Source organism: Carya illinoinensis, chromosome 3, assembly GCF_018687715.1.
Source record: "Carya illinoinensis cultivar Pawnee chromosome 3, C.illinoinensisPawnee_v1, whole genome shotgun sequence".
Lineage (NCBI taxonomy): Eukaryota > Viridiplantae > Streptophyta > Magnoliopsida > Fagales > Juglandaceae > Carya > Carya illinoinensis.
This window is the reverse complement of record NC_056754.1, coordinates 41,739,410-41,760,264: the sequence shown is the minus strand read 5'-3', so window position 1 is coordinate 41,760,264 and position 20,855 is coordinate 41,739,410. Positions and strand designations below refer to the sequence as shown.

General features: G+C 37.3%; 1 protein-coding gene across 3 annotated transcripts; it reads right to left on the bottom strand.

Moving 5' to 3' along the window:
• Positions 1–3,981: 3,981 nt before the first annotated feature.
• Positions 3,982–19,214, bottom strand: LOC122304264 (ATP-dependent DNA helicase Q-like 3). 3 transcript variants are annotated; one of them, XM_043116429.1, is made up of 19 exons: positions 18,902–19,214; positions 18,451–18,558; positions 18,300–18,355; positions 18,122–18,205; positions 17,778–17,918; positions 17,636–17,670; positions 17,264–17,347; positions 13,056–13,144; positions 10,671–10,823; positions 10,496–10,592; positions 9,610–9,613; positions 9,357–9,506; positions 9,166–9,258; positions 9,026–9,091; positions 8,786–8,919; positions 5,651–5,748; positions 5,393–5,523; positions 4,788–4,894; positions 3,982–4,593 (listed from the first exon to the last, which is right to left on the bottom strand). In XM_043116429.1, exons 1-19 carry the CDS (start codon positions 19,050–19,052, stop codon positions 4,134–4,136), a joined length of 2,241 nt encoding a protein of 746 aa, XP_042972363.1. In that variant the 5' UTR covers positions 19,053–19,214; the 3' UTR covers positions 3,982–4,133. The 3 variants fall into 3 exon arrangements, with proteins under 3 accessions (XP_042972363.1, XP_042972364.1, XP_042972365.1); XM_043116430.1 differs by having other exon boundaries at positions 18,300–18,307; positions 18,902–19,213; XM_043116431.1 differs by lacking the exon at positions 18,902–19,214 and having other exon boundaries at positions 18,300–18,307; positions 18,444–18,558.
• Positions 19,215–20,855: the final 1,641 nt, after the last annotated feature.

The window sequence follows — 20,855 nt, the reverse complement described above, 5'->3', positions numbered from 1 at the left end:
GGTTCATTCTGGTTGCTTCAATGATCTGATTATATGAAGTTATGACTGGAATACTTACTCTTAATACTTATATCAAGACAATAATACTCCAAGATCAATTGCATGTTATAACAACGTTAGAGCTGAAAGACTTGGCGTTTGAAATGATCTGATTTAGACAAATAAAAGAACATGTAATTTGGTTATTTTCAATCGGCATTTTGGATCTTCTTGTTACAAAGTTGTCTCTTTATGATCATATTTGTCTATATATTTATATGGGTGAAGTGTTAAATTAATATGTTCATGGGTTGATAGTTGGGGCTTACCAATGAAATCAAAACCAAAATGGTATCACCGTAACGTTTCGCTTGTTTATAAGAAAAAATAGAACACAACGTTGAATAAACGCAGTTTGATCTTTCTCCAAAGGCATTACAACGTTTCTGTTGGTTTGATAATTAGTATTCCATATAAACTAGCATTCATACATTAGTAGTACCTTAATGGTTTATCTATTCTAAGCATGTGAACATCATTTTTCAAGAGCAAGCAATCAAAAACACTTTGGATGATGTTTATACCTTTAATTGTTGAGTAATACTAGATACAGTAATAAAGTGTACAAGCTCTCCTAATTCCATTTGAAAATTGTCGGACCCACCATTAGAAATAGTTTTTCTCATATGCATCTTAGATTTATCCACTTTTTTCAAAATGAGTACCCAGAGTTTCACGCCCTAAGATTGTATAAATTATTTTCCTAATTTAGAGCCAAATGAGACTAATTACCAAATAAGATGCACATCTGCTCTAGCTGATTATAAAATCTTCTGATTAATTCTTTAGGGTAAGGTCGACCTAGAATTGTAGGACTTCTTATCTTCCTCCTATCATGTGTGTAGCATTCTTCGGAGAGGCCTAAACATATTTATAAAAATATAATACTATTTGTGATTAAATAAATATTTTAAAATTCACCCATATGAAATTATAGTAAAACAAGTATGAGTAAAAGAAAAAAAGGTTGCTCACTGTGTTCTAATTTTCACTTGAATTAAATATTAAATTGGAACCCCACATTCTTTAAGATTTTGAAAATGATTTATGAATAACTTTTAGGAAATTTTACAACAATATCTCATCCCATCTAATCTAAACTACGTAACCAAACAAAGCCTTAAATCTTTTTTCTTGAATTTTTCAAAAGGCTTACAATCTTATATATTACCATATGTTAAAAACATGTATTTTTTCTTATCTACACCACTTTATATATTTATGCAGCACGTGCATGTCACTCGTGGTGATTGCATTCACGACTTCATTCCTAACGATTAGATCCAAACCTCTTAAAAAATTTTGTAAAAAGGAACGGGTTTCTAATGAGAGAAAGTCTCCCTTCTCTCTAGGAAACAAGTTCGGTGAAAACCGTTAAGAGGGAGGTGGGAGCTCGGCTCCTCCCTCCCTCCTCTCTCTTTTCCAGTTTTGGTTTTAGTTTTCTCTTCCGCTGTGTTTGTTTTCATGTTTTATGTTAATAATAAAAGCTGAGTTTTGCTATACTTCCACGGCCTCCACCAGGCTTGGTTCCCGAGATTTCTCAACCATATTTTCACGCTACTGGGTGGGGAGATTTTACACAATGGAGGTAGAGAAACTCGGCTTCGTATGGCCTAATCCGGTGTTCCTGACTGTTTGGCTGAGAGGTGTTAGCTTCCATATGTATAAAATGAAGTTAGTATGTTTTTGAGAGATGTAGGGGGGGGTAGCCTGGAAAAATGGTCTGCTGAGGGATGCTTTGGAGGTTTACGACATGAGCGGAGGTAGGGCGGCTTGCTCTCGGAGGCGATGGATTGCATGTTGGGTTGGGGTGGTTTCCGTGGGGTTAAGGCCTCTATTTTATCCATGGAAAACAGAGGATTTTTTGAGATGCATGCCAGCGTACATGAGGAGGATAAGGGGTCTGTCTAGGGCGAAGCCCTGCCGTAACTCATAGCAAAAGCTTCATGCATGGTGGTTGGAGAATGGGGCGGCGACTGTGTTTGCCTTTTCAAATTGTTTTTTTCTCTTTTCCTGACTTTCTAGTTTCTTACAGTCTAGTTTATCTTGTTTTCCTTTTAGTGTGGGTTAGCTCTTGTTTAATATTCGGGTCTTCCGTTTGGTTAATTGTAATAAGAACTACAGTGGCTTAGGCCTTCCGTTTAGTAGGTTTCTGGGTCCTTTGGGTTTGTTTTTCAGTCTGTAATAAGGTGTTCGGTGGCAGTGTGCTTCCAGTGGCTGTCATGAGGAGATTCTAGTCATGCTTGAAAATCAATTGCATCATGGAGTCGTCCGTTCGCTCAGTCATGCTTGTTGCATGCTTGATGATTGCAGGTTATGGCAGGACGTAGGGTGGGCTGGGGAAGTTACGGAAAGCAGGGATAGTGGGCGACAAAAGTGGGGAGCTACGTGGGCATGAAAGTTCAGTTAGTGGATGGACGTACGGTGTGGAGCATTGGGTTTTATTTTCTTTTATTTTTCAGTTGAGTTTGTTTTATTTTGTTGTGTCTGTTAGGATTAAATGAGAATAAATTTGAAGTAGGCAATTCCCTTTCCTCTTGTGGAAGAGAAGGGTAGTGAGTCCCTATCCTTCTTGGAGGATGAGGGTGAAAAATCTCCCTCCTCCTTTGGAGGGTAGGGGTGAAATGAGTTGTTTTTCTCTCATAGACAAGTCGAGATGGACACATCTGTTGTTTACAGAGTCTCATCTCAGAAGTGCTGTGTCATTGGAGAGTTTTATAAAGTTTTTTAGACAGTGTCCGGTACAATGAAAGTTGTGTGCGGGGAGGCGTATAACTGATGAATAGTTTGCTTGTAATCAGGGCTTGTTCCCGGACTTATTGGTCACAGCTGTAACTTCCTTTATTCATGAATTGAATTGAAATCTATTTCAAAAAAAAAGATCCAAACCTCTTACTGGTTTCTACAAAGAGATGACTTCTTTGTTGGAGTTAGAAACCACCATCCTCCCCTTTGTTACTAAGGTCTTGTTTGTTTTCATGACTAAAAACCAAAATTTTGAAAACTTTTCAAAATTTTCGTACTGTCAAAAGTTTTACAAAAACAAACACACATTTTGATCTACCAGTTTTCATCTCAAAAGATCTCAAGTTTCTTCTCAGGTTTTCATCTCAAAAGATCTCAAGTTTCTTCTCAGGTTTTCATCTCAAGTTTTCATCTCAAAAGATCTCAAGTTTTCATCTAAAAAAAATTACACCATTGGTAAATAAATAAATAAAGGAAGTAGCCAAAAAAAAAAGACAAAATGGTTAAAAAAAAAGGAAGTAGAAAAAAAAAATTTTTGACCAAATTGTTAATAAAAAAGGAAGCAGCTTAAAAAAAATTGCATCATTGGTAAATAAATAAACAAAAGAATCAGCAAAAAACAAATAAAAAAAAGTAGAAAAATAAAAATAAAAATTACAACATTGACAAATAAATAAAATATTATAACAAGTACTACAAGTACTTGTAGGTCCCATCATACTACTAACTATAACAAAGTCAAACTAATCTCATCTTATCTCTAAAAATAAACATATATTTCATCTTATTTCATCTCATCTCAACATATCTCAAAATTTTTTATCTCATCTCATCTTATCTCTAAAAACAAACACATATTTTATCTAATTTCATCTTATCTCATCTCAATATATCTTAAAAGATTTTATCTTATCTCATCTCATCTGTGAAAACAAATTAGGCCTAAGAGGTGGAAGTACCATTTCAACTACAAGCCAGTCTTTATTGAGTCTGAGTTCGAGTTAATCAAATTGATATACTCGGGCGGGCTTTTCACGTTCTTGAGTGTGTGTTCGCTTTTACAAGTCAAGGACTCGAGCTCATGCCGAATTTAGTCAGATATCGGTATAATTAGTAGGAAAAAAAAAAAAAAAAAAATTGAGGTGTTCGGTTCTGATTTTTGTACACATTTTGACACTTTACAGTAAAGATACATCATAGAAAAAAACTAGTAAGGTGCAATTTAGGGGGAAAAAACTAGTAATGGTTAATTAGGAAAAAATACACAGAACTATAATGGTTGTGTACATCCATAGAATCATGAACCGAAGTAATAATTACTTAAAAAATAAAAAATAAAAAAAACCTTTTTACAATTTCATCCTTTTCCCGGGGTTCTTCTGAACTGTTGTTCTAGGTAATTGCTCTTGTGAGGTATTAGTTAGGCTTCCTTTTGCCTTACTGCCGTTGACATAATCGGAGAACGATGGAATTACCGGAAGCTCTGTACTAGACAAAGTACTTTGTAGTGGTGAAACTCCTAATGAAATCTCCGATCTAGAGTTGCCATTGAGCTCTTCGCTTGTGAATTTTGTTGGTCCTTGATCCAACAAAGGCAATGATGTTGTAGAAGGCTCTGCTTTAGACAAAATGTCCTCCGAGGTCAAACTGGTGGCAGTGCCAAGCCGAGTAGTTAACTCCGACAAACTTGTGGTTGACAGCCACCTTACAGTACTCGCCACTTGTGAATAATAAAATGATTTTCCAGTCTTCCCATATTTCTTGTAGCACTCATTTTCAAGGAAACAAGCGGACGTTTCCACTTCAATTCTGCACAAAAAATGAACACCAGGAGCCCGGTTAAATGGTCTTGACTGTTGACTTAGTAGAAGTTTCAATTATTACAATCTAACAACTCTTTATACTAGTGTTAATATAATGGAGTACCAAAACATATCACTTTTGTATGCCAATTATTAAGATAGAAACTAAATCACACTACGCAGGCAGAATGGTGAGCATACTTCAAGTTGCCAAGCCGCTGCTGAGCCTGCTTTAGAGCATTTTGTAATCTTTGCTTGCTTGATTCCCTCAAAGTCTCAGATATGACATTCTTCTCTAGTTTCTTATTCTGTCATGAAAAAGGAAACAAGGAGTCAAGTAGGGAAAACAAATCTGAAGTAGGATAGATATTTTATTTTATTTTTTGATGGGCACCGGGTGTCCGGAACAGCGTCCCGACTAATCCCGGGGGTGCACAAGCCCTCAACAAGGAGTTTTCCGCAAGTGTACCTCGGGTAATTCAAGGAAAAAATCATCTAATCCGATAGCCCCTAGAGATAGTTTGCACCCATGGGGATTTAAAACTTAGACCTAGGGGGAGTATAACCCTAAGCCCAATGCCTTTACCACTTGAGCCAAACCCTAGGGATTAAAGTAGGTTAGATATCAAACAGATTTGAGTTCAAATATGTGTATTCATTAGACAGATGTGTTCTAAATATTAGACTAGTTGTCATTTTCCTCTTTGCATGGCTTGAAAGGCAAGTCACGTCATGTTCTTGCTGATTTTACCAAGTAGATCGTTCATAACTGCAAATACTAAGGTGCAGAGAATCGTAGTTTCAACCTGTCTATCAGAGATATTATTCTGGTAATATCTTTCTTCCGCACGCTGCAAAAACTCCATCTTCTCATCTAGTCCCAAATGTGATGGTAACTTTGACCCTGCTAGGCTCCGAACACCTTTAGTGGTATTGTCTGAAAAGTTGAACCAAACAAGTGAGATAAAGGGCACAGTAAAGCAAACCCTCCATTGCCTCTGTGAAAGAAAGGGGGGCACCCTGCACAAAGGGAGATGAATGATTTTAACAAAAGGGAGATATACCATCATAGTCAGATATATCCTCATCAGAATCTCTTGTCTCATCGTCATCACGATTCCAGAATTCAGATAATTGTTCTCCGTCAATCATATCTGAGGAGCTGAAATAGGAAAAAAAAAAAAAAAAAAAAAAAAACATGGTAATTAGTTAAGCTGTGAAGTTCCATACATATCTAAAACAGATTTCAACTGAAGATTACGATAGTCATGCTAAACTCAATAAAAATATGAAATACATGATCTGATGCATTATGGTATTTTCAAATGATAGATGAAAAAAGGAAAAACCTCTTTAGAAAAAAATAATGTATTCATTAGTTTCTTTGAAATGGTTTAACTTTATAAAGCTACCTCATGGAAAAGGAAAGAAGATGTGGGTAAGAGTTGCACTCACTCTCAAGGGGGTGGGCTTGTAAATTATAGGAGTTGCCTTTCTTAAGAAGCTCATTGAGAGAGAGAGAGAGAGAGAGAGAGAGCCATTTATGTAAATAGTTCAATACAAAGCCAAAAGGTCAGCTATTTGTTCCAATTAAAATTCAAACCACTACGTAACAATTATATATGCAACCCCCAGTTATTTAGGAATAATATTATTTTTTGGCAAGTATAAAGGTTATATTTGAGGGCCCAACCGGGATTTAGAAATTATATTATTAGAGTATTATTATGTATGATTGCTTGTCTGATTGATAATAATATATTACATGTAAATTAGGTTATTATTATTTTATCGGGATTAGTTAGAAGAATACTAGAATTTGGACACCTAGAGTATTTAGTGTGTGAATTTTGCAGGTGAGAGTGGAATTAGAGACAACAGTGGATTAGAGCAGGGCTTAGAACCAAAAGTTAAATCCTTTGGAAGGCCCAAAACCGTGACCCAGAACCATAAACTCGAGCGTACCCATCTCAGACGACCCAACCCAGTGGCAGGAGTAATTGCATGAAGATATCTAACGCCACACGTCCAGCCAACCTATCATCCTATAAATACACCTCTTCCTCCTTCGTGATCAGTACCAATAGTTTTCTAGCCATTTCACTTTCATCTTCTTCTTCTTCTCCTCCTCCTCCTCCTCCTCCTCCTCCTCATCGCTGTGCTTTCCTGAGAATCGTTGCATCAACTGTGACTTGCAAGATCAGACTAGCCTTGCAAGAACAGAAATGCTGCGAGGTTTACTGAGATATTGTGTTCCACTATGAAGTCACCATGTTCAAGCGTTGCTAAATCTCGTTCATGCACCACTCAAGGATCCCCAGAAAGTCTCTCACACATCACACTCATAACACACAAATCACGTCGCAAATGCTCTGTTTTGTTAATGGAAAACAGAGGAGGACCAAGGCATGCGTAACACACCCCAACCATACTGAACCACCTCGAAATTATGCCTTTAGGTGTTGTCGATCATCGTTCCATCACCAGAATAGAAGGAATGGAAGAAGGAAAGCCGCCACATCTTCACCCCATGTCTACATGCACCACCGCAGTAAATCTTTTCCCATACTCACTAATTCATGTAGTCTCTCCCTTCACATACCAACCCTTAGACAGACTTTAAGATCCAGGATTAGGGGTTTGGGTAGGGAAGTGAAGCGAGGAAAGGCAGTGTGAGCATTGTGAATATGAGTGGAGTCACACCTGTAGGAGAAGGTTTATGCTTGTATTTTGAGTGATGGGTAAGTTCAGGTTAAAATTGCGTAGGAGTTGGGCGAGGAAAGGCAAGGAGAGAAACAAGCAAGCTAGACGAGCAAGTGTTAGGTGACCAACATGTTACACAAGCAATGGTTTAAACAAGCGAAGTGTTGTAGCCCGAGGAACTTAAATGTCCCAAGTTAACCTTAGGTCTAGCGCATGATGCATATTCCTCGTACTGTTTAATGGAAAGAATGCTTATTACGTTGCCTCATTCTTATAGGTTCAGTTTAACACTTGGAGACACATTAATAGGTTAGTTTACATGAGGACCAAGGTAAGTGACTATGATCATGTCTTTCTACACATCGCTTTATGTAAACCGAAAGGTCTTTTTGCAACTGTATGTATGTAAAAATGTTTGTAAAGGTGTATATATGTATAAGCCTTTGTTGGAAGCCCCTTTTCATGAACCCCATTTATGATGAAGTTTAATATGATTTTAGAACTGCATAAATGATGGTGATTGATTACTATGTGGTATGAAGTTAAAGATGAAAAGTGAGGTAAGGTAAAGTTAAAGAAAATGAAAAAGTATTACAGCATGTGTTTGATGAGGATAATAAATAGGCCATATTTTTTAGTAGTGAATGAATAGGCCATATGACAATGAAGATGGTACCACAAGATAGGGACAGATTGCAACGTCAGAATGCATCACAGATGTTGCCTAGTGATGACCCATTCCTGAGGAGGCTAGGCTCTTATCTGCTAGCCACGGAAAGAACTATTGACCACAAAAATCGCTAGCCCTAACACACAAGGTTAACAGTGTGTAACGACCATTAAGGATGGTGGTTAAGGAAAGAATACTTATGCCTTTGAGGTTAAGAAAAATAATGTTTCTTTAATGCTTTGAGGTTAAGGAAAATAATGTTTCTTGAATTTTTTGAGGTAAAGGTTTATGTAAGCTGTAAGGTAATGTTTTTTTTCAAGAATGTTAATGTTAATTGGAAACCCGAACTGTTATTGTGTTTACTGCATGATGTGGTTCTTACTGAATATTCAACTCATTTTAGTTTTGTTTTTATGTATTTCCCACGACATGTGAGGACATTTGCGAGGACGCTGTCCAGGGGCATGATAACGACATTGCGGCTTGAGGCACTGAGGAAAAACTCTGATGTTATTTCTTTTCAGTTTTCAAGGAATTTGTAGCACATGACATTTTTATTTACATTTAACGAGTGCTTCCAAACAATGTAATTTTTGGGATATTTCATTTCTAATCAAGTACTCTGATTTTCTTATAGAATCTTTTATACCTAATGCAAAAGTGTAATGTTTTAAGGTTGGTAGCATCCAGTTCCTCTAGCCTTAAAAGGCTAAAAGTCCTAGAGGAACGAGGTGTTACAATATCCAATATGCATCATGTGATTTGAGATAAAGGTCCAATGCACACAAAACACTTTAAAATTAATTTTTGAAAAAAAAAAGGGTACCTGCTTATAAAAATTTGAGAAAAACTACTTTTCTGCCGAACAGCACAAGCAGTTGTGAGTTCCTCCAAATACTTGGCCACTAAGTTTGGATGTTTGCAAGCATCACATGATTTTCTACATAGTGATGCAGGTACCTAATTTCAATAATGGAAAACGATTTTAACTTTACTTTAGTGTTGATAAATAAATAGAGCAGCCTACAGCACATACAAACCACAAATTACACCTAGAGTTGAATACCTGTTCCCCAAAACTCTCAAGAATCTTTTTCCTTCGGCATCCAGAACCTTCGCAAAACTCAACCATCTGAAAGTTTTGTTTTTAGATACTACAAGATATTAACAGTAAGAGATTTCATTCTGATATCATTAAATAATCACCTGAATGAAGTCAGTCAATGACTTTTTTGACAATCCTTCCTCTGACCTCAAGGACTGTAACTTCTTCTTCTCACTATTGCTAAGAATAAATTCCTGCCACATAGCTCCAAAAATAGTTCAAGGCATTAAGCCAATGAACTGTGCAACTTAAAAGTATAAAGGTATGAAAGAGTTGAAGTCAGTGAATGGACCATTTTTTTGCGATCATCCATTCCATAGTACAAGAGACTTTTTGAGGGTAACTGATCGCGGCCAGCTCTACCTGACTCTTGATAGAAGGCTTCCATTGACTTTGGAATATTAAAGTGGCAAACAATTCTGACATCCTTTCTATCAATACCCTAGAAAATTATCAATCCCTAAGTCATTCGTGGCAGAAGATATCTTAATGATAGCGCCAATATTTGATATATGATTCACACCAACGGCAATTTAGTTTCATACCATCCTGAAGGAATATCAGTAGCTCAATAACTGTGCAAGCACCAGAACAGCTCCAAGCAGAAATGAAGGATGAGAATCAGGAAAAAAACAAGGAATGCTCATCACAAATCTTATAGGTCAATCATGAGTGAAGCAAAATGTATTAAAAAAAAAAACATTTCCTCAAATACTACTGCAGTAAGCATATATTGCCCCTCCCTAACGGAAAGTTTAACAAAGCTCATCATTCCCATTGAAAACCTTACTATTCAGAACAACAACCACATCATATGAAGATTGTGCTTAAGGGGCTTGGCATTACACAGAAGTATAAAAGAAGAAACCTATACTATGAGAAATCCTACAATTTGTTTTCTTGATTCTTAAATAAAAATGTTTCAAAGTAACAAAATAAGGAAATTTGCATTCTGAAAATCATTTGGAGACCAGTTTCTTGCAAATGCTTACAAATATTTCTTGAGATACTTTAGGAGCAAACGTTTTATAAAACTATGGCATTTGTAACTCCATTATTTAAACTCTATTATTTTATCAATCAACTATTTGAAAAAAAGGTCGAAATAAAATCCCAAAAAAACCTAAAGATTGAATAAAAAATAATATTTTAAACACAAATATTCATGAAACTATCATTTCAACAAAAATAACTTGGTCAAAAAATAGTGTTGAAAGTTTGAAAAACAAAAGCCACACATTGCATTTTGTTAGATGAAATTTAACGGTGAAACGAATCAGTGAACACTAATATTGCAATGATGGGACATTCTTAAATCAAGAAAGCAGCTGTAAGTTAGTCCTACAGGATTAGAGGGTATGCAATTGCAAGAAAAAAGTGAAAAGAACATAAAAGGGCTCCATTATTATAGATTTTGAGAGACGATCATACCCAAAAGCTACTGTGGCCACTACTACTTGTATCTTAGAAGAAATCCAATCATCTAAGACAGATGTCCGCACTTTATTATTCAGTCCTGCGTGATAAGCTGAAAAGCAGGATAACACTTAAATATATCAATCTTTTCCAGAAATAAAATTTTGAAGGCAGAAATACTGCAAGTTACCAGCAGATGAAATGCCAGTTTTTGATAGATGAGCAGACAAGTCATCACAGGTTGTACGTTCAAGGCAATATACAATTGCACAAACGTCTCCAGTCACTTTGAGTAAGTTAGACAAATCAGCATAGGCATCATCTAGAAGATCTTTGTATCGAACTGCATCATTGAGACTTCTAGTTAGAATTCCATCCACAGAGTAACAGTCTCTCATAGAAAATAAACTTTAAGAGAAACCTGTGACTCACAAATCAAACAATCAAACTGTCTCAAGAAAATGATTACATTCAACCGAGCCCTCTTGGAGAAGTGGCTATGGCCATAAACCAATGAGAGAGATCCTATAGAGAGTGGTAATTCAAATGAAATACAATAGTGCATGCGTTGGAAGGAGCTCTATTCAGGTGAATGGAACATATCCCCGGTTGGACAACGGAAAAATATTAGAAGAGGCTAGGGGGAATTTTCATGCCAAAGGAAAAATATTATAAGGGGCTAGGAGGTGTTTTCATGCCATACCATATATGATGTGGGGGATGGATCTAGAATAAACTACTTTCTTGGGCTGAAGATGCATAGGTGGTAGATACAACTTTCCAATAGATCTCCTCGATGGGTAGTGGACGTAATCAAAACGGAACAAGATTAGGAAATGAAATTTTTCAATTCATTCTATGCTCAGTTATATTCTACATGTATGAGACAAGATGACAAGATGCAATGGGGCATATTCAAGAGAGCAGTGATTGAAGCCAAGTTGTTCTGTAATGCATTGATCCCTCGCAACAGTGTTATGTGTCCATAGAAGCCTATATAGGGAAGTAAAACCCTCTAATGGCCTTTTTATTTGGACGGTTACATTAGGGAAAATCCTTACCTTAGAGAACGTATGGAAGAGTATTTTGTGATAATAGAGTTGTTATTGCATGTGCAAAGGCTATTTCATTGTCAAATAGTTAGTACTTTGTGGCAAAAAAATTTTGGCCTCTTCAGGTTGGTATGGGTGATGCCAAGACGATTGGCAGATCTATTAGCATGCTGGAAAGGTCATTTTGAGAGTGAACTTAGCAGACTATTATGGAAAATGATTACTGATTTGTTTAGTATAGTGGATTTGGCGTCAAAGAAATTATTTAAGTTTAGAATACAGCAGAAGGGCAATGGATGATCTCAAAGCTTTATTTTTTAATACACTATACTTGAGGGTGGTTGCCCATTTATGTTTCAGTTTAGTTTTCAGAACTTTATTCATCATTGTTACTTTCTCCAGTTAGATGTATCTGATGTATATTACCTCTGTACCAGGATAGTGTCTTTTGATCATGTACAAAAAATTATGTCATCATAAAATAAAAACCACAGTAAAACTCATGCAGAGTCATAAAATTACTTCCACAATTCCTAATTTCCCAATTACAAGGCAATGAATGAAAATGTCCCAGTCCTTTTGGACCTTCTGTTGATAAAGGACTACTTTAAACAAAATTACTTTGTTTTTTTTTCCTTCTCTCTTTAGCCCAACAACCCCCTTCCATCGGCATCATATCGTAACTTATAAACTAATTGAGAACTTTTATACATCAGTTCTTGGGACAAGCCATCCTTATATATAACACATATCATTGAGCTCAGAAATTGATTTGTACCTAAAAGTCCCGTCAAGGGATTTCAGTTTAGTCCACAGATGTCTGGCAGTCAGAATCACAGTATCACTTTGTAGTGAGAAAATAAGGATGAAGACCCAGTTCACCACTCCTCCAATCTATGGCATAGTATCTTCAACAATCCACTATTTTAATTACTGTAGCATTGATGGTTTTACCTTAAAAGCTAATTTTTCAAGATAATTATATTACAGTTTTTTCTTTTGTTTACTTCAAAAGTTGCAGCTTCATGAGAATCTTGTAGGTAGAGAATTTGGGAAAAGGTAGAAAAGCATGGGTCTCTACACCATCCTGTGGCAGTATACTACTTTGGGCATGAAAATTGTCACAGCAAAATGCATGTAATTGAGGAAAGACATCTGGAAACACACTAAAAGAAAAATCAGGAAGTCACAATCAACTAGTGTGTATAGGCTGGCAATTCGTGTTGTCATGTCAGGTTTGGGTCATGTCAAGTCAGATTCAGGTCATATGAGTCAACCTAACCTGACCCATTTAATTAAAAGAGTCTATCCCTCAACCCTAACCTGCTAATTTCACGTAGAGTTCATGTCAGGTTCACAAATTTTGACAAAAGTTGTCAGCTCTGGATGTTGGGTTTGTGTTGGGTTTGTAAAGTCATGTCAACAAAATTGCCAGCTACACTAAGTACTCACAGCTGTATAATCTGAGTTGATATACACAAAAAGAAATTGTATTGGCATCAAGTCAATTTTGTAGGACCCACCTTCATAATATATATTAGGACGATTAAAAGATGATTTAAGGACTAACGGGTTTTGCAAGCATAAGGACTCTATCACATCCTGCTGAACTCTGCAGAACAAGAAATAATAAAAGGAATTAATATTTCTTCTTGCTCTTTACAAACAATTGAAGATGAAAAAACAATGTGAAGCGTCAGGACTGGGTTTACTCTATAGGGGTGGGTCCAAAGGCTTGGAGAGGTTCTCCGACATCAAAAATAAAATAAAAATAAAAAATAATGTGAATCTTTATGCCATACACTGATTACAAGTTTGAGGAGATTATGGCAAAATACACATCAAATAATTTCTAGATTGTAGTTTAAACTCAACTATTTGCATTAATGAGAAAAGAATCTAGAGACAATGCGATATAATAGAGTTATAACTAAGCTTCACTCTCAAGAGTACATACTCCAGAGGTTCTATGGGTTTGTTTGGTGAGATTACTATTGCGTTGAGTGTTTTTAAGTAGATTAGGGGATTATGGGGTTTCTGAAACATTTGGTGATAGAATCAAAGGAGTTTGACTTGTCAAAGGATGTGAAGTTCTTGTTCATTACTAAGAGGCTTAGGAGGGTGGTGAAGGAGATGAGGTTGGGAATTCCTCCGGTGCATTGGTTTGCCAAAACATTGGAGGATTGCATGAAGGGTGAAAGGACTTTTACACAACCTCAAGGGAGGGTACCTGAAGCTTCATCGCAAAACATTCGTGGACATTACATAGCTCTGGTGGAGTACGGTAGTGGTGGCCGAAAGTTTCATTTTCATAACTAAAGAGTTGGGAGGTAAGGGCTGGAGGATAATAGCGGATGCACTGTGGGAGACAGTTAGAGGGAGGGCAAGAGTTTCATGGCAAAAGAGGGGTAGCGTAGAGGCCATTGGTGGTGGTGAACCACTTACAGAGCTGTTTGTATAGGGAGGTCCTGGTGCAGCAGCATGTGCCGACAAGGGTGGAAAGGCTCCATCTACATCTGGGACAGCAAGTGTGCAATGGAGAGGTGGAGGAAGCAGGCATGTTGTGGGGGAGGACATGCACAGTACCTTGCTGGATGTGCAAATGCAGTTGTCAACAATGCAAGAGAAGGTGGAGGCTCTAATATAGTGCGTTGAGGAGGATTATAAGATGGGCTTGGGAAGTGCTGTGAATGGATCGGGCAGTATAATGGGCCTGGGCTATGGGGCCCTTGGGCAATTATTGTACTGGATTGTGGAGGCATTCACGAGGGTAAAAGATACTTTAAGTTTGAAAATATGTGGCTGGAAGTTGAGGGTTTTGTGGAGAAAATGAGGTCGTTGTGGTCCTCATATCCTTTTTGGAGTTCAACAAGCTTTATATTGGCTAGGAAATTGAAAGCATTGAAGAGGTGGAATGCTGAAGTCTTTGGTCACATTAATTGTCAAAAACGGCCCCTTATGGAGGAATTAAAGGATTTGAAGGAAAGGGAGTTGAGCGCTCCTCTTTCTAAGGTGGAATCTTGCAGGAAATTAGCCATTACGTTGAGACTAAAGAAGGTGCTACTTATGGAGGAAATTTCATGGAGACAAAAGTAACAAGCCCTTTGGCTGAAGGAAGGAGACCGATGTACTAAATTTTTCCACTGGGTGGCTAATTCTCATCGTAGGAATAATGCTATCGAGGTGCTTTAGGTTGAGGGACAGGTTTGCTCTAATTATGATTCTATTCAAAACCACATTGTCAATTTCTGCAAAGACCTTCTTGCTGAAAAATCCCCTTGGAGACCTAAACTTGATGGTGTGCCTTTTGAGACTATGGAGATCAGTTAAGCTCTATGTAGTTGGAGAGACCTTTTGAAGCAGAGGAGGTTCTTTGGGTGATTCGTGTGATGGCCAAGAATAAAGCCCCGTGTCTGGATGGGTTTTCAATGGCCTTTTATCATGATTGTTGGGATGTGGTGGAGGGGATATTATGGAGGTTTTTCAGGAGCTATACACCTTTGGTAAATTCAAAAAAAGCATGAATGCATCTTTTATTGCTCTTATCCCTAAGAAAGTTGGGATTGTGGAAGTGAAAGATTTTCGGCCTATTAGTCTCATTAATGAGGTGCATAAGATGATCTCAAAGGTGCTTGCCAATCGCATGAGTACTATTATGAGTAGTATTGTTTCAAAATCTCAAAATGCATTTGTGAAGGAGAGACAAATTTTGGATCCGGTGTTGATTGCCAATGAATGCCTAGATTGTAGAATCAAGGGGGGTACACCTGGGCTCTTGTGCAAGCTAGACATGGAAAAGGCTTATGACCATATTAATTGGGATTTTCTGTGTTATTCACTCGGGAGGTGTGGCTTTGGGGATAGATGGATTTCTTGGATTAGGCATTGTATAACTACGGTTCGTTATTCAGTTTTGGCGAATGGAGCACCAAAATGATTCCTTAACAGCTCTAAGGGATTAAGACAAAGGGATCCCCTCTCCCCTTTGCTGTTTGTCATTGTTATGGAAGCATTGAGTCATATGTTGAGAGGGGCGGTCAATGGAGACTTCCTGCTGATGACACACAACTTTTTTGTGAGCTGGGCAGTGATCATATGCAGTACTAGAGGGCTGTATTACTTTGCTTTTAAGTCGTTTAAGGCCTGAAGATAAATCTCTTGAAGTCTGAAATGGTTCCTGTGGGTGGTGTGAACAATATTCAGGGCTTGGCAAATATGGTGGGCTGTAAGGTTGCTTTGCTGCCTTTGAAATACCTCGGTCTTCCATCGGGGGCTGCCTTCAAGACAAAATTTATTTGGGATGGTGATAGAAAAATTGAAAGAAAATTTGAAAGAAGATTTGCTGGGTGGAAAAGGATATATTTTTCTAAGGGTGGTAGATTAACTCTCATCAAGAGCACTTTATCTAACCTCCCTACCTATTTTCTATCCCTATTTCCGCTACCTACAAGTGTGGCCTCTTGTATTGAGAAAACGTTTTGCAACTTTCTTTGGAGAGGAAACTAAGTTCCATGTGGTGGGTTGGGGGTGCATAATGTGAGAATTTTCAACAAAGCACTTTTGGGGAAATGGTTGTGGAGATATCATAGGGAAGGGGAGGGCTTAGTCATTGATTCTAAGTATGGGAGTATTCAGGGGGGTTGGTGTTCTAAGGAAGTTAGGAGGACACATGGCGTGGGATTGTGGAAAAACATTAGAGCTGGATGGGGAAGATTCTCCATATTTTTCAGATTTGCAATTGCGAGATAATAGCATTGCATGATGTCTGGTGCAGTGAAAGGGCTCTAAAGCAAGTGTTTCCCATGCTCTACCAAATCTCTTGTGATAGAGAGGCTGTTGTGGCTGAATTATTGGTATTTTCTAATGGTGTTGTCCATTGGAATGTAAGTTTTTCGAGAGCGGCGATTGGGAGTTGGATGTTTTCTTATTTCTTTGACTCGTTATATGCAATATCGACGGGCAATGAGATGTAGGATAGGATGATTTGGTATCCAAGTGTAAATAAAAAATTCTTGTTGCGCTCCTCTATATGGCTCTCTTGGGATTTTCTAATGCTCATAGTTTTTCTTGTAAGACTATTTGGAAGTGCATGGTACCTCCTATGATTGCTTTCTTTGTATGGACTGCATCTCTTAGGTGGCTTCTCACTTCGGATAATCTGAGAAAGCGTGATCTCATCATCTTAGATTGGTGCTCTATGTGCAAGAGAGATGGGGGAATCGGTGGATCATTTTTTGTTATATTGCAAGATGGCCCAGTGTTTATGGAATGAGATCTTTAATCGGAACGGGTTGGCATGGGTTATGCCTGGAAGAGTTAGGGATATTCTGAGGTACTAGACAGGAATTAGGGGAAATGCCCACATCGCTGCTGTGTGGAGAATGATCCCTCACTATATTATGCAGTGCTTGTAGCAGGAGAGAAACAAGAGGTGCTTTGAAGATATGGAGCGTTCTTTGGATGAGTTGAAGTGATTTTTTTACAATACTTTACTCTCTTGGGCTTCGGCCATTATTTGTAATACGGACAATCTTCATGACTTGTTTGTATCTCTCACTAGTGCTTAGATGTAATTAGGCATGTTCGTTGTATACTACCAGTGTACTTGGGCAATGCCTATATTAATAAAACTTTACTTTTACTTATAGAAAAAAAAAACGATCTAGAGACATCACTTAAAAAGAAATGAATCAATTTTTTTTCCTGCAGATGGAATAAGTTGAAGACTCACTTAGGAGCAGCAGTAGCTGTCAAAGCCAAAATTGGTACATCAGGAAGCTGGTTCCGCAGGGATGAAAGCTTACGGTAGCTAGGCCTGTTTCAAATTGATAAGAAAGAAGTATAGGAACAATTACCCATTACACACACAGACACAGGCACAAGCTAACTCGAAAAGCTTAGATATGTTCTTCATTGTTTTAGATAGAAGATTACAAGGCACCAGTAAATGTTAGGCAATCAAACAAACGGAAGAATATGCTTGTTGAAAAAACAAATGAAAGAGCATGACAATGATCCCCAGCATGATGATGAGAGGAACTGCCCTTTTGCATCTAGTCTAAAAGATCATTTGCCACTGCTCATCAGTGGATGTGTTACAAACCTGAAATCATGACCCCAAGTTGAGACACAATGTGCCTGAATTTACACAAAAACAAGCATATTAAACACATATAGCTAAAAATTCTAGTAGAAACACCGAAATTCCACACATACAAGTGGTTTAAAGGCCAAGTAGTTCGCACCTCATCTATGGCAATGAGATTCAACAACCCTCTAGCATAGATCTTAGTCAGCTTTGACATGAACCCAGGAGTTGCAATCAATTCTGGCGTTACATACAGCAGCCTAAGCGATGGTTTTCCAGAATCAAGGTCCTCGTGGATCTACAAATTAAACAAGTGCCAATATTCCAATTATAATAACATGCGCAAAATCTAAAACATCTAAGAAATTAGTCTTGGAAAGCATAAAGTCTCAAATAATAATTTCCTAAAGTAACCAATAATCTCCCTGATTCGCAATTCAACTTAACACGTATTTGGGAAAAAAAAAAAAACCAAGGAACTCAAAAGCACGAATATGTCACCTTGTTTTTGGCGTGTGATGTTTGGTTTGAAGAGAGATATTCAGCCGCAATTCCTTTCTCCTTCAATGCGATCACTTGGTTTTCCTAAAAACATATAAAAACAGATGAAAACCTACATCTCAAAATGGCTCAAAGATAACAAATATAGAACAAAGTCTATACCATACTTATTGCTTACCATTAAGGCTGAGATGTAAAATGAACACCCAACAATGCAAGAAGTTAGGATGTATGCTTGCATTCAAAGACCAAAAAAATGTTAAGTAGCATTAAACTCCCTGTAATTATACGAAACAATAAGAAATAAACTAAGATTAAATACCATTCACCTATTAGAGGACAAACAACAAGCACAATTCCAGGTTTCGCCAGTGCAGGGATCTGATAACACATTGACTTCCCTCCACCAGTTGGCATCAGACAAAAACAATCTCTCCCTAGATCACGGCCGCCAAAAAAAAAAGATATCAAAACTACGGGATAAGCAATAAAATATAGGAAAATTCTTCTTGCAAGCGAGTTTGCACACTAAATCGCGCACCGATGCTAACATATAAGGCATTCATTTAATGAAATAGTGTGAATTAGAGATGTAAATAATTTTTATGAGATAGAGGACCTTTCTTCTCTCGATTTTATTTTATTTTATTTTTCAATCAAAAAAGTCGTTAGTACGCAATTTGGTGGCTTGTACCAAGACTCATAAATACATGCATAAGTGTGATTAAACGTGCTAAATAATCAGAAATTATAGAGAATTTTTTTAAAAAAAGTACGGACCCGAGAGAACAGCTTCGATAGCTTCAAACTGCCTGCCTCTAAATTCAGCATGACCGAAATGCCACCTCAGAAGCTTCACCAGAGCTTCCTTTCCGCAAACCTGCTTCACGGAACCGCGAATGCTCTGTAGCGGCAGCGGTGATTTCTTCATTTCCAGTCCTATCGAAGCTCTGAAACCAAACACAACCACTTTCTCAAGCTTTCCCTTATTTTTCTAAATATGTTTGGTAAGAATCAGAAAACGAAGAGAAACTGAAGCCCAGAAAAATAGACACAAAAGAATCGGAGTTCTGTTCTCTGAGCCTGAGGACATGGTAAAACCCGGAACGTGCCCCTTTATTTTGATCTGGATCTCTCTTGAGAAATGGGCCGGTGGGCTGTGGCCTTGCAGGCTTGCAGCAAAACTTGTAAAATGTCCTCCTTTCGGTTTTTTTAGGATAAAAATTCAAATTTGTATTACTAAAAGCACTAACATCCGTTTAGGGATTGATTAGGCATGGCGGTAACATGTGACAATACCAATAAGGAAAAAAAAATATCTACTACCAATATTATAAACAATTAGTAAGTTTGAATTTGATATAAATGAGTTCGAGTTAAAACAGATTTATTCGTTAAAACACGATTAATAAATGAACTAACTCGTTTAATTCGAAATGAATCCTTAATAATTTATTTAAATTTTATTTTAAAATTAAAAATTTATTATTATTTTTTTAAAGTAAAGAATATCTCATTTATTGATGTATCATGGTAAATCAATCATTATAGTATTTTTCCTTTTGTGTATCACTAACTATCTCTATGGAACTTTATTCAATCCAAACCCTTTCCTCACAATACATATATGCTAGTTTTGTAAGTTTATGAGCTATGTTATTAGCTTCTCTATATACAAACCTAATATTCCAATCCAATTTATCAACTAATAACAATCTAACATCTTCAACTATGTTGCCATGATCTGCCTAGACTTCATCATTGTTGGTATTCTTCATAGTCACTTGAGAATCTCCTTCTAAGATCACATTTGACAGACCCAATTCTGCACATGGTTAGCTAGCTCTTCTTAATGTCAATGCCTCAACAATAACAGGTTTCTATACATAATTCACAATGGAACTTAGACAAGCCAGTACTTCCCCACTAGAATCACGAACCACAACGCCAAGACCCACTCTTTTAATATCAGCATTCACTGCTGCATCTCAATTCGCTTTTATGCTCAGACCATGTGGCTTCTCCCATCTGACCACCCTTTTGTTTGAACCCCTTTCTCCTTGTGTCTTCAATTGAAGTTCATTAGCTATGATGAATTCATGTAGCTCCTTCTTAGCAAATTTCAGCATAGTTCTTGGATCAACAAATTTACTATCAAACAGCCATGCATTTCTTCTAAGCCATATTTTTCTCAATACACAGGCTACTAATTCCACCTCTTCCATACTCAGCTATTCATTCATTTGCATCCATAAATCTATGAAACTAGACTCATTGTTGCTCCACTTTTTGACAGGGCTCTCTGATTCAACCCAGACATCTGAGGCTATAGGATAGCTCCATAGAGCATGCATGGTTGATTCTGACTCTATTTCACATATGGGACATAGACTAGACTTTAAGATCTGTTTCTTAGCCAAGTTATCTCTACTAGGCAGCAAGTTGTGACATGCCTTCCATAGGAAATGCTTAACTATACCTTAAACATTTAGCCCCCAAATGAGAATACATTCTTTATCTTCACAGGCTCCTTTTGATGCTTCTCCAAACTTTCTTCTCTTCCTTTTGTGCTCAAGGTGATAAGTATTCTTAACAGAAAAATTTTCCATCATTTGAGTGCCCCCATACTATTTTGTCCCTTGCTCCCCATCTATTAATTTGAAGGATGTAGATCAATTCCACTTCCTCCTCTAAAGAAATTTCATTGAGCAAGCTTCTCTTCCACGTGCCATAT